General features: G+C 39.4%; 1 protein-coding gene across 2 annotated transcripts in view; it reads right to left on the bottom strand.

The window, feature by feature from the left end:
- FIG4 (FIG4 phosphoinositide 5-phosphatase) overlaps positions 1–14,343 on the bottom strand; it is a 135,346-nt gene that overhangs the window by 112,142 nt on the left and 8,861 nt on the right. For both annotated transcript variants that reach the window (XM_043592095.1, XM_043592096.1), the window contains exons 2-3: positions 5,245–5,343; positions 3,888–4,011 (exon numbers count right to left, since the gene is read on the bottom strand). In XM_043592095.1, coding sequence (XP_043448030.1) covers positions 3,888–4,011; positions 5,245–5,343 — 223 coding nt within the window. The remainder of the gene's footprint in view (positions 1–3,887; positions 4,012–5,244; positions 5,344–14,343) is intronic.

Raw genomic sequence — 14,343 nt, 5'->3', positions numbered from 1 at the left:
AAATCCATTTCTAAGTGTGTTGCTTTAAATAACAACTGTGTCTTAGTCTACAATGATACTTATTCTACTACTCCCCTTCAATATGCTAGAAACTTAGAACAGTATCCTCTGACAGGCAGAAAAAGGACATTGACCTGAAGCTATGTAGCAAAAGGGGCTGGGATGTCACAGAGCTAAGCCTAGTAAAGACTATAGGTAACTAGCCACCAACTCCATCCATGTGCCCCAAGATCAAATAAAACAACTTTGGGAGGAATGCTCTCAAATGGGAATGATCCCATTCAGTGGTTGCCCAAACCTCCTGCTGGCTATCAAATAACAATGGAGTGGGTCAGAAATGTATAAGGTAGACATATGACTAGATCGACTCATATCTAGGGACCAGCGACAATCCATATGCTTTTCGTGAGTACCACGCCCATGAAAAGACAAGAAAACAAGTGGAAAAAGTAAGGATTTAGAAACTTTAGAGCAATTTGAGATTGCTACAACACCCAAGTGCGTCATCAACAAACTTGCCTTGAATAGGGCATAGACTAGTTTGGGTCTTACTGAACTTGTGTGATGAGTCACATGTGCTGCAAGCTGCAGACTAGTTATGCACAGTAGGATCATGTGTTGGTCTGTGACATTTCTGTAGAAACAATCTGGTCCATTACTGCAGACAACTGAGAATCACTGCTCTAGATTCTTATAGATGATGAACTAAATTAACTGTGATAACAGTCTAAAAACATTCCAGCAAAATACTATTCACAAATTACACATGCTGAAAAAGTTAACTAAGAAAATATTTTGGTCACAGAACAGAAGACAACCATGCTAGTCATTTCTCATTTGTATTATTTTGACAACCAGACTATATATTTTTCAAAGATAGGCACTTTGCGTTTCACTGTTTCAGTATCCCTCACGGTTTCTAAGACAGGACTTACGAGACAAATCATAGATTTCCATTAACTCTCTATTTACTCTTTCAGTGATCCTAAGCTTCACTGACATGGTCGAACAAGAATACATAAAATATATTTCCATAAAACCAACACATCTTTACTTAGTACATTATCGTGTCACTTGACTGGTAGGTCAGTCTGTCAGTGTCTTCATTATCCAAGGATAGTCTCAATCTTAAGAGGTCTCTAACCGCAAGAGAAACAGCTACCGCAACACCTACGGATGTCACCTCTATGAGAGACAAGAAGACACCTTCAGCCTTCACCCAAAGTTTCCTAATACTTGTGTATAAAATAAATTAGCTGGTTACAAACCTGGTTATCAATTGATAAAAATCAAGCTCTGGTTTTATAAGTTTAGTTATCGATAGATAACTCATTTTAAAACGAGGCAAGGAAAAAAATAAATAAATAAAATAAAACGAGGCAAGGAATACTACTAAAAGCAAATATGCCAAGAACAATGAAGGATGACTAAAGAACCATAAAAACAAAACAGTATAACGGGTCTAGAGACCATTTAATGTAAAGGCAAGCTGCCCAATTCAACTCCAGAATACCCAAGGGTAGCTATTTTTAAACAGTTCAGTAACTGATCTTCACTTCGTTACTCTTAATCATCGAGGAAGGTTCAATTTTGGATAATAAACCCTGGCTAATGAGGCATTCAACATTACATTCACCTGAGGAAATTTCCGTTTTAAAAAAGTATCAGCATTGAAAGGAATAAGTTTAACCTATTAAGTAACTAGTAATGAAATTAAAACCTACTATATTTAAGACACATTGTATTTCCAGGGTTTTTTGTTGTTGGTTTTTTTTTTTTTTTTTGCCTTTAATTTAAAATATACATGGGGCACCTGGGTGGCTCAGTCGTTAAGCAACCGGCTTCGGCTCAGGTCATAATCTCATGGTTCATGAGTTCAAGCACCGCATAGGACTCTGTGCTGACAGCTCTGAGCCTGGAGCCTGCTTGGGATTCTGTGTGTGTCTGTCTCTCTTTCTCTCTGCCCCATCCTTGCTTGCACTTTGTCTCTCCTCTGTCTCTCAAAAAATGAATAAATGTCAAAAAAAATTTTTTTAAATAAAAAAATAAAAATAAAATAAAATAAAATATATGCAACACTGGGGCACCTGGGTGGGTTAAATGTCAGTTAAATGTCCAACTCTTGATTTCAGCTCAAATCATGATATCACAGTTCATGAGGTCAAGCCCCACATCAGGCTCTGCGCTGACAGTGTGGAGACTGATCAGGATTCTCTGTCTCTGCCCCATCCCACTTGCTCTCTCTCTGAAAATAAATAAATTAATTAAAAAATATATATGTGGCACTTAAAGTGGAATTTAACACTTACGGCATTCATGGTATTTAATTAAACACATGAACTCACTTGACATACACAGACGTGCAAACATCCATAAACATTTATCTGTTAAACATGTAACTTCAACATACTTGTCAAGACTGAGCAGAAGGTGTAAAAAAGGGGCCAGTCCAAAGAAGAAACTAAACACACCTACCACTCTTGACCTTCCCTGACAGCCACTTAGACACAAAATGGACCTGAAGGGATTACATATGAAGAGCTATGAGAGCACATGGAGAAAAACTTCAAATATGGCAGAATATAATCAAAGTTTCAACAAATAGTGTCCCAAAATAGAAAGTGCTAATCAGAAAAATATAAGCATTTGAAACTACACAGCACAGTTAAGTCCATATTAATTTTGTTAACATCTATAGATACTAATCACTCAGTTAACATTGCATACAGTCCAGCTGGTTTAAAGAGCACAAAAATAAAGTTGTTAAATGTTTAAAAAAAAATGCAGACTCAAAATAAGGCACTGCCATCAGAGAAGCAATCCCATACAATTGTCCTCTGCCTGGCTTCCAAGGTCCCATGCAGTCTGGCCTCACCCAACTACGTGCCAACATTCCAGGACCCAGGGACATCTTCAAGCCTGTGCCCCTGCCATCGTCCCTACTGGGGTTCTTTCCCCCTCTTCCCCACATCCATCCAAATCTTGTTCCTCCTTCAAGGTCCAGCTGGAGTCTCACTTTCCCCAGGAAATCTTTCCTGGCCATTCCTGGTCCAAGTCATCTACCTCTTACATAATCTCCACCCCCATGTAACTTTTCACTACACAGCTTGGCTCTTAACCACAATAGTGGACTTGTCTTGCATGTATTAGATTTTGTCCCTCATCCTAGTGTAGTCAGCCTAAGACTCCCAGAGACAAATCCATAGTACGGCAAAGACAGGTGTACTGACTCATTGCAATAAGGGATGATGTACACATCAGAACCGTGGGGCATCTCACTATTGTCCCAAAGCTAGACAGCAGAATCCATAAAAGCCAAAAGTATATCTACATTTGTTTGTGAATAAATGAAGTAAAGGGGTAATGATTGAATTTGGGGGAAGGATGCAGGCTCTGTGCTGACAGCAAGCCTGACGTGGGGCTTGAACTCATGAACCATGAGATCATGACCTGAACCGAAGTCAGTCACTCAACCGACTGAGCCACCGAGGTGCCCCAGAAATCCCTGTTAATTTAAACCAGTTTTACCAGTATCTGTTTTTCCAGCTGATGAATGGCAGGGCAGATGTTTATAGTCCAAGCTAACTTTTTTCTTTTCTTTTTTTTTTTTTTTTTTTTTTTTTTTTTTACTTTTTCATTCCTCAACATGCCTGACAACAGACTTCTTAAAGGCCCAAACCATTTCTATATTTATGCTTATCCTATATGAAATTGAACGGCACTTAGCAGATGCTATCGGCTATTTGATATCTGATTGATGGATAATGAAACTGAAACAACCAAAGCCACAGATTATGGGTTATAATTACATAACTACATAAAACTATCTTTTAGTAGTCTACGTAGAGGAAAAAAAAAAAGTAGTAAGAAGGAGATACATTTCTTACCTACAACACCAAAAGCTGAAACAGCTCGAAATAACCCAGAGGATCCTTTCTGTCCCATCTTTGTTCTATTTCCTAGATCCAAGCGGCCAAGAAGTTCTCTCACTTCTTGCTGAGTATATACATGCTAAAAATAAATAAATTCAATCTGTAAGATTGTACTTATTCTTTAGATGATGTATTGCCTATAAGAATCACTAGCTATTTCATAGAGAAGCATATAATAGTGCACAACTAAGCTATAATTTTTAAAAGCCAACAAATTCTTTAATATTAGCAATTACAGGTAGTTATTGGATCACATGCTGCTTTACCAAAAACTTGTGTCAAAACCTTATCTTCTAAACCATACACTTAAAGGCTCCACAAGACAAATTTCAAGAGATCTATGAACGCCTCAAGACTGTGTGCAAAGGTTTAATTGCACAAATACACTTTTATTTTTATAAGGCCCATCGCTTTTCTTAAGATTCTCAAAGGAATCCCTGATCAACCGCTTCTATCTCCAAGTAAAACCAAGAATCGATACAGTATATTAATAAAAACTCCCAGAATAGGAGAGTGAAGAACAACCATATCCACGAATGTAGGAAATCACAATATACAATCTATCTAAAATTATTATAACACAGAAAATAGATTTACAAAGAACTTAGTGAAAATGGGTTCCAAACTGTAGCTACCAACATATCTGAGAAACTGGCAATCTACATGGATTCAAAATGTTCACAGACAGAACTTCAATACAAAGGGAGTTAGGTTCTTTCATTTGAAAGAGTTACAATGAACTGTTCAATATCACCACACTGTATTTCACTTTTGACTAACAGTCTCACGTTTTTGTGCCACCTGAATGAAGTCTGTATTCCTGCTCTAGATAATATAACATCTGGAAAAGAACAGCTTAACATTTCTCTCATGCATCAGAACATCACCTAGAGGTGATTTTTAATAGAATAAAAGTCTGCAGCCCAGACTTAATATGAAGTAGCTTCATATCAAAGCATAGTAATAAATAATCTCTTCGGTAGATGCAATATTAAGAGTTACATTAAATCCTTAAAATGTCACTTCTAAAAGAAAATATACTCATTATCTTATCCAAAGAGTTTGCTTGGTGAAACAAATCAAAATGTATCAAAGCGCAATTCCAGCATACTTTTTAACACCAGTAATTTCTAGAAACCAGATTAGAGATTTAAATTCCAGCCAACCATAAGAAATAATTGTAATTTTCAGATGCCTGATTTAAAAAGGAAAAAAATATGTATACATCACTAAGAGCTGTGAGGCTCTTTCATATCCTTTAAACAACAGGTACAAAAGTTTCTGTTTGTATTCAGGTTTGCAAGATACTTACCCTATCATCAATTATGACCAAATCTTTCGGTTCTGTTCTATCAATCTTCAAAACACGATATTTTGTTTCTGCATGATTGCTCCCAACTAGAAAGTATCTCTATAAATGACAAAGAAATGCCATTAGTTTTTGAATGTGCTTTGCCTTATACACATTTTATAACTACTTTGGTTTTTGAAATTAAATACTGTAATAACGTCAGGTTACTTTAGAAAAGAAATATTTCTGTTAAATATAACTGGCAGATTCTAAAAGTTCAATTTTAAAATTGAAATATTCTTAGTGATGTCATGATAAACATTAGTCTGGTATCTTAAATGTATGTGGTAACGAGGTCAGATTAATTTAATCATATTATATAGAGATTAACCTAACTGATTTAGAGACTGATGTTTAAACTTTGCCAGGAAGAAGCAGCTCTACAGTAAGAATTAGAAAGCTCAACACACAATTAGTAATGTTTAGACAATTATAGCTATGCAAATATTGAAATTTTATCAAATAAATCTTTACAAACTTTCTGTACAACACTGAAAATGACTTTAATATAGCAACTATAAAAATCCCAAAGTCCTATAAAAGATTTAAAAGAGTGTAGTTTCCTAAATGGCTTTTTGAGGCTACAGGAGGAAATAATAAATATTCTTTTTTTTCTGAAATACTTCTTTGGTGCATTATACCTAAACACTTTAGTCTTCTTAAATAAACATTCAGAATAAAATTAATTGATAATATAAAAAAATAATCTTAAAGATAACAAAAATGCTTTTTTAAATTTTATTATTATTATTTATTTTTGCGAGAGAGAGACAGACAGACACAGAGCACAAGTCGGGAAGGGGAGAGAGGAGGAGACACAGACCTGAAGCAGGCTCCAGGCACTGAGCTGTCAGCACAGGGCCTGACGCAGGGCTCGAACTCACAAACCTTGAGATCATGACCTGAGTCGAAGCTGGATGCTCAACTAGCTGGGCCACCCAAGCACCCCTAATGAAAAATGCTTTTAAGAAAACTTAAACAAGGTGAGTAATTTTTAAGTTGAATTTAAGAAAGTAAAATGCATTAGGAAAAATATGTCATTTAAAAATATCTTGCTCTACACTGCTAGGAATTTACCCAAGGGATACAAGAGTGCTGATGCATAGGGCACTTGTACCCCAATGTTTCTAGCAGCACTTTCAACAATAGCCAAATTATGGAAAGAGCCTAAATGTCCATCAACTGATGAATGGATAAAGAAATGATGGTTTATATACACAATGGAATACTATGCATCAATGAGAAAGAATGAAATCTGGCCTTTTGTAGCAACGTGGATGAACTGGAGAGTGTTATGCTAAGTGAAATAAATCATACAGAGAAAGACAGATACCATATGTTTTCACTCTTATGTGGATCCTGAGAAACTTAACAGAAGACCATGGGGGAGGGAAGGGGGGGAAAAAAAGTTACAGAGAGGGAAGGAGGCAAACCGTAAGAGACTCTTAAATACTGAGAACAAACTGAGGGTTGATGGGGGGGGGGTGGGAGGGAGGGGAGGGTGGGTGATGGGTATTGAGGAGGGCACCTGTTGAGATGAGCACTGGATGTTGTATGGAAACCAATGTGACAATAAATTTCATATTAAAAAAATCTTGCTCTAAAAATATCCTTTAAAAGTGGTGCCTTTTTCAACATAGCAAAAATCAAGGGAATACTGCTACGATCAACTGACATCTTACCATTTCATTGGTCAGTTAAGAAACAGACACACAAGGGTGCCTGGGTGGCTCAGTCGGTTGGGCGGCCGACTTCAGCTCAGGTCATGATCTCATGGTCCGTGAGTTCGAGTCCCGCGTCGGGCTCTGTGCTGACAGCTCAGAGCCTGGAGCCTGTTTCAGATTCTGTGTCTCCCTCTCTCTGACCCTCCTCCATTCATGCTCTGTCTCTCTTTGTCTCAAAAATAAATAAATGTTAAAAAAAAAAAAAAAAGAAACAGATACACAAAACGACTAAATAACAAATAAGATCCTCTAGATTAATGGCCAAACTGAAGTATGAAGACCATGGGAGTTCAGAGCAGGAAAGACTAATGCAGGGTACTTATTACAGGTGCAGAAAATGTCAGAGGAGTCAGGACTTGAATTAAGCCTTAAAGGATGGGTAAGATTTTTTAAAGTAAGATTTTAGTGTGTATCAGAAGATGAGCACTTGGTTATACTGTTTTAACACTAGATTGGCAGAAATAGGTGGAGTTTTTATTATTAAATATAAATCCATTAATAAGGTTGGATCTAGACTTCCAGGCTATATAGAACAAAACTGTACATTAAAATAGGACTAGTTCTGGGGGCTCATGCTCCAGCCCCTGCACCATCCCTGCTGCTGCCAGACAGGAGGAAAGGGGGAGCATGGTACCTGTAATTATTAAACACGAATTCAATTAAAAGATGATTGGTTAGGGGCGCCTGGATGGCTCAGTTGGTTGAACGTCTGACTTCAGCTCAGGTCATGATCTCGCCATCCGTGAGTTCGAGCCCCGCGTGGGGCTCTGTGCAGACAGCTCAGAGCCTAGAGCCTGCTTCCGATTTTGTGTCTCCCTGTCTCTCTCTGCCCTTCCCCCACTCATGCTCTGTCTCTGTCTCTCAAAAATGAATAAATGTTAAAAAAAATTTTTTTAAAGATGATTGGTTGCCCAATCTTAAGAGGAAAGCTAGCCAAAATATGGAATCCCTTAGCTCCTAGGAGAGGTACAGTCTGAATAACACTACCACTTATAATGAAGTAGAAATAGAGCAATTTTGGTAAATATTAGTAAACTGACTTGAGACAGCCAGTGACCAGGACTTGATGTACTGGGGGAGCAGCCAGAAGGGCAGAGACAATGAGAGGGAGGAGATGGCAGGTGCTCAGCCTAGCCTCAGCTAATTCCTGTCTCTGAGACCCTACCCACCTCTGAGAGGAGGGGTGGATAACCAATCTGAAAAATTAACTTCAGAAGGATGGTTTGTAAACTCTACATGTTTGTTAACAGAAAAGGAAGATACCTTCTTGAGCACTTGAGAAAGTCCCCATGAGAGGAAATACCAAGTGCAAAGACCTGAAAGGGGAAGAAGCTTGGTGCATTAGAGGAGCAAGGTTGAGTGAGAAAATGCTCATAAAATACCTAACATAGTAAAGAGTGTTCAACACAAGGCACTCAATGACAGTTCTTTTTCTCTCCTTTACTTTTTAAGATGTCAGTGAGTCCATGCCACTGCATTTAGAAAGAGATAGCATGTAGAAACAGACAGAAAAAAGAGAGTACTCCAGAAAACGAAAATCACGTGCAGGACCAGAATGGAGCCAGAATGGGAGAATGCACAAGTCTATTAGTAATCGGTCTTTGTCCTCAGGAGAGTAGCACGCAAATTAACAACAGTGGACAGCGTGCAGTAAGAGAAGGGTGAACTGGATGATGGCAACATAGGAAGGGCACTTCAGTCATCTGGGGAGGGTCAGAGCAAGCGATCCAGAGGCTGGTGTCCTGACGCTGAATTTGGGCTTGAAGGACCTCACAAAAGGACTCCATGTACTGAGCCATGATAGGATGAGTGATACCTACCATCTCCACCTGAAACAATCCTTTCTCACCACCTGCCTCCTCCCAAAGCACTTTCCTTTGTATCTATAGCACTTACTGTTGAAGGCCTTATCTAAATTTGCTTTGGACATGTCTGCTCCTTCACCTAATTATAAGCACCTCAGGAGACTTGGGCTAACTCCCTGACCTCTGTGGTTGTTGTTTCTAGTCTGGTAGCACAATCTGGTTCCACAGGCATTGAATAAATGCTAGGTGAAAAACCACCCCCTACCCCAGATGAATCATATAATTTTCCGGGTAACTTTCTGCAAGGTTTATGCGAACCCGTCTTCTTTGGGTAAGCCATTCTCTCAGTAAAGAAGCACATCACAGCTTTAAGAGAGGTAAAATCCTTGCGTGAAATTCCTAGAATTTTAATAGATCCTAGGACATTTATAGAGTAACTGCAGTAGGACAATGATTTGGCAGTTTGTCATAAAAAGACAGTTGTAATTCCTGAGTGCTAGGAGGTATTATGCCTTGTTGGCCGATAGAGTACAAACATGGGAGGGCAGATCTGTACTTCTCATACCCAGGCTCTTCCAAAAACTCCATGAAGCAGAGGACCCAATAGCTAAAATCCCAGAATTTACAAACAGACCTGAAAGGGGAAAAAGAAACAGGAAGGAGTATAACTATCCACATTCTCTCTTCTAAAGTGGTCTAAGAAGACTAAAAATATTTTGTGCAGAGAAAAGCGACCTCATGTGGAGCCAGTTAGGTGGGAGAGGAAAACAACAGCTCTTGGTTGGCCTGCTGTGGACAGAACCACTTGCCTGTACTGCCCTCTGGTGGGCAGTTGCCTGTCCACTTTCACACTTTTTTTTTTTTTTTTAATATAATTTACTGTCAAATTGGCTAACATACAATGTGGAAAGTGTGCTCTTGGTCTTGGGGGTAGATTCCCGTGGTTCATCACTTACATTCAACACCCAGTGCTCATCCCAGTAAGTGCCCTCCTCAATGCCCATCACCCGTTTTCTCCTCTCCCCCACCCTCCCATCAACCCTGTTTGTTCTCTGTATTTGAATCTCTTATGGTTTGCCTCCCTCCCTCTGTGTTTGTAACTATTTTTTCCCCTTCCCTTCCCCTATGGTCTTCTGTTAAGTTTCTCAAGATCCACATATGAGTGAAAACATATGTCTTTCTCTGACTGACTTATTTCACTTAGCAAATGACTACTGGATAAAGGGTTAGTTTACACCAATTTTTTAAGGAGAATAATCAATCCAATTACTTTTGTCTGGGCATGGTGGTGCCACTTACTGATGTGGGGACGGCTGCAGGGAAGCAGGTTTGAGGGGAAACCAAGAGTTCTGCTTACAACATGCCCAAAGAGATCAAATGGGAACTTCTGAGTCTGGAGCTCAGAGGAGAGATCTCAGTGTGTGTCAGCAGCACATACATGGCATTTAAAGTCACGTGACTGGATTAAGCCTCGTAGGAAAAATGAAGATAGAAACAGAGCACAAAAAAACTAGCCTGAAGCACTCTAAATAAAATTATTTTTAAAGGCCAGATATAAATAAGGAATCAGTTTAGAAGACAAAAAAAAAAGGGTCAGTGTTTTTGGGAAACCCCAGGACAGCATGGAGTCATCAAAGCAAAGGAGATCAGTTAGAAAATGAGGGGGCAGTCACATCCACATCAAATGCTGCTGAGAGGTCAAGTAAGATGAGGGCACAGAGGTGCCCGGGGGCTCTGACAACAGGATCTTGTGAGTGACCATTCTGTGTGCAGTCTCAGTGATACAGTGGTGGGGGCAAAATCCACAACGGAGTTGTTTGAAGAGCAGACGAATGGTCTTCTGGGTAAAGATGGAAGAGTGAACACCTCTGTTCTTCCCAAACACCTTACTAAAACTGTAGTAAAGTTTTTAATGTTCATTTCCTTACACATAAGCCCCAAGGGCAAAGGGAAGAGTGGAGATAGCAACAACGACAAATCATTTGAACCTGAAAAGCATGCCCAAGAAAGCTGAATCCTAAACTGGCGGTGGGGAAGTCAAGAAACAATCCAATTTATACTACAGAACCTCCAAAAGGTGTGGAAATTTGTGGCATGTCTTATCTCTGGAGGTAGGAATGTAAAATTTCAGAAAATTGAAGTAAAACACAGCTCAAGCTTCTAAAGAGGGAAAAAAAAAAACAAAACAGGCTTCAAACCAAAGATCAAGAACAGAGTTAACATCAGAAATTCTCAAGAGCGGGGCGGCTGGGTGGCTCAGTGGTTAAGCAGCCGACTTCAGCTCAGGTCATGATCTTGCGGTCCGTGAGTTCGAGCCCCGCGTTGGGCTCTGTGCTGACAGCTCAGAGCCTGGAGCCTGTTTCAGATTCTGTGTCTCCCTCTCCCTCTCTCTCTGACCCTCCCCTGTTCATGCTCTGTCTCTCTCTGTCTCAAAAATAAATAAACGTTAAAAAAAATTTTTTTTAAATAAAAAAAAAGAAATTCTCAAGTGCCACAAGAGAAGACAGCAACATAATGTCTTCGAAATTCTAAGGGAAAATTCATTTCAATCTTTATTTTGCCATTAAATCTGTCAATCAAGTGAGAATGGAATATGGACATCTCAGAATGCATGCACTCAAGAAAGTTACTGTCCGTGAACCCTTTCTCATGAAGCAACTGGCAGAGGTGTACCACCAAAACGAGGGCATAAATCACGAAAGAGGAAGACGCCGGATCTGGGAAAATAAGGAAATCATCACAAGAGAGGCTACAGGATGATGTAAGGGAAGATCCCAGGAGAGCAGCGGTGCTGCAGGCCTTGGGAGCAACTAGTCCAGATGTGAGCCACAGTTTTAAGAAGATGAAACCCATAAGAACACCCACCTCCTTCCCTCCCTACTGTGTATGAATGCACTGAGAGGTTTACCTATCTGGGAAAGTTGGGGTTAAATTCACCGTGAGTCCTTAGAAGGAAAAGTATTGGCAGCCTGAAGTTCAAACAGTGAAAAACGAGGTAAATGAAATGCCCAAAACAACAGGGAAGGACAGAGGGCAGTAACTGAAGTGTACAAGATTTCCATACATCAGGCCTGCATCAGCTAGACTGATGCCTGGACTGCATCAGCCTGAACACACACGTACACGCAGGCACACAGGACTCAACACTGCTGGGGAAAACGTTTGTGTGTTTGTAGACATGTTGGGGGAGTGGGGTCAGCAGGAATCGGGGTAGAGAAGTAAGATACTCCAACAAAGCTACATTTCAATGCCCATTCAGATAGTCTTCCAAAAGTTAAGCATCATTGTGCAAGAAAAAGCTGAAAATTTCATTATGTGGCTGTAACCGTGGTGACTTGGTATGAAGATGAATGTTTCTAAAATATATACATGAACTGCAAATGGAACACAATAGGTAATCCATTTAACAGGAAATTCAGTATCTACTAACATTATTATCTCCTTTTATAATGACAGGCTAATTAATCACTCACTTTTCCTCTGAGAGAAGAAAATCAGCTTTCTTCAAAGAGAAGAAATTTTAGGTTGCCTGACAGCTTCAATTAATGTTAAACTTCACTTGAACTTTCAGAATAAAGATATTTTTAAACATCACCATGAAGTTACTTCTTACAATCCAACAGTATTGCAGGCCTGCCTCTTCACCTATTCCAGCAATCCCACAATCAGTAATGCAGCTCGAAAGAAATAAGCCTCTAATAGTCAAAAAGGGATGTCTCCAAGTTCACTCTTTACAGCTTCAGGGCTTTACTGATGGTGCAGCTTCAAATCCCCAATAGAAAGAAGTGGGAACTTGGTCATCTTCAACCCGCCTTCTAAATCTGCTGTAATCACTATGCTTCTCTCTCCCATTTTATATCATTTGCTTTCGTGCTCCAATCCCTTGGTCAACCACATCTTACACTGTTCTCTCCCATTCCCTCATTACACAAACCAAGGCTACCATCAAGGCTAATTAAGCTGCATTCTTCATGATGTGGTTCTTACTCACATTATTCTATTTTGTATGACAGGGTAGAAAGGAAGGACAAGCTTCCTTAAGTCCTTTTGGAACAAGGTAGGAATTAAATAAATACACACACACACATACATACATATTAACAATTTTGAGCTAGCAAGAGTAAAGATTATCCTCACCCCTACCCATGCAGACACAAAAATCCCCCAGAGTTCTGTTCAGCTACCAATTTTAAACTCAACCACTATGTGTTAATTTCTTTGATCACTTACTGCCATGGTAAGACCCCTACCGCATTATATATTAAGTAAGGGCTATAAATTGGAAATCATCTAATGTAAACTGCAGTTTCATCCAGCATAACTTCAGGTTGCTAAATCTTCTGTGGGCAACTCCAATTGCACTGGGCCATATGAGCAGTAAGGCTGGATCTGACCGCAGTTTACCTGTAGGCCTGGGTCACAGGACAGACAAGGGCCATGGCATCATCACAGGAGCCAAAGGGCAGCATGAAGGCACTGGGCGCCAGAGAGAACAGGTAAGTTTGGGAGGAAGCCAACCCTTCACAAGGCCAGAACTGCACCTCCGGCATGCTATCTACCAACCCACCCCCCTTTCCCCTCCAGAGTCCTCAAAATTCACCTCCAAACACAAGTAACAATGACAGCCTGAATGTCACCTCAGGAGCAATCCTGCCCAATTATCCTTCTAAATGAAGGCTCAGGACAAGAGGCAGCTCATCTTGTCCACTGTCTCCTTTGTTCTTTTGTTCCCCTAATTCTTTCATAACCAATTAATACACTCCCACCAACCAAATTAAGAACGCACTGGGGCATCTGGGTGGCTCAGTCAGTTAAGCATCTGACTTCGGCTCAGGTCATGATCTCGCGGTTTGTGAGTTCAAGCCCCGCATCGGGCTCTGTGCTGACAGCTCAGAGCCTGGAGCCTGCTTCAGATTCTATGTCTTGCTCTCTCTCTCTCTGCACCTCCCCTGCTCATGTTCTGTCTCTGTCTCAAAAATAAATAAAACATTAAAAAAAAAAAAAAAAAGAATGCACTTATTCTGACTCATACACCTTGCCAACAAGGACTTTGGTCAATCTTTCCAATCTTTGCCATTTGGATAGGTGAAAAATGGCAATCTATTTTCATTTTATTGCCTTAGTTATTAGCAAGTTACGTATCTTTTTATATTCATACTTCTTTTTTGTCAGATTACCTATTTGTCTCCTTGTCCTTTTTTGTTGGGTGTTTTATTTTTCAGACATAAAATAATAAGCAGTATTATTTGTTGTTCAGGCTAATATTTTCTTCATAGTCTTTTGACTCTATTTACATTCACAGTTTTAAGTGCTTTCTATTAGAAAAGAAAAAATTATGTCAATGGTCTAAATTCCTACTTCATAAATCTAGAGAAATGTTAACTGATTAATCCAAAATCCATTAAGAGGAAGAAAATAATAAGCATAAGAGAAACTGATTAAATAAAAAACAACAATAGAGAAAATTAACCAAATCAAAAGTGGGTTCTCTAAAAAGTGTACTATATATGATAAATGCCTAGCAAAATGGA

Source organism: Prionailurus bengalensis, chromosome B2, assembly GCF_016509475.1.
Source record: "Prionailurus bengalensis isolate Pbe53 chromosome B2, Fcat_Pben_1.1_paternal_pri, whole genome shotgun sequence".
Lineage (NCBI taxonomy): Eukaryota > Metazoa > Chordata > Mammalia > Carnivora > Felidae > Prionailurus > Prionailurus bengalensis.
This window is presented reverse-complemented; position numbering and strand designations above follow the sequence as displayed.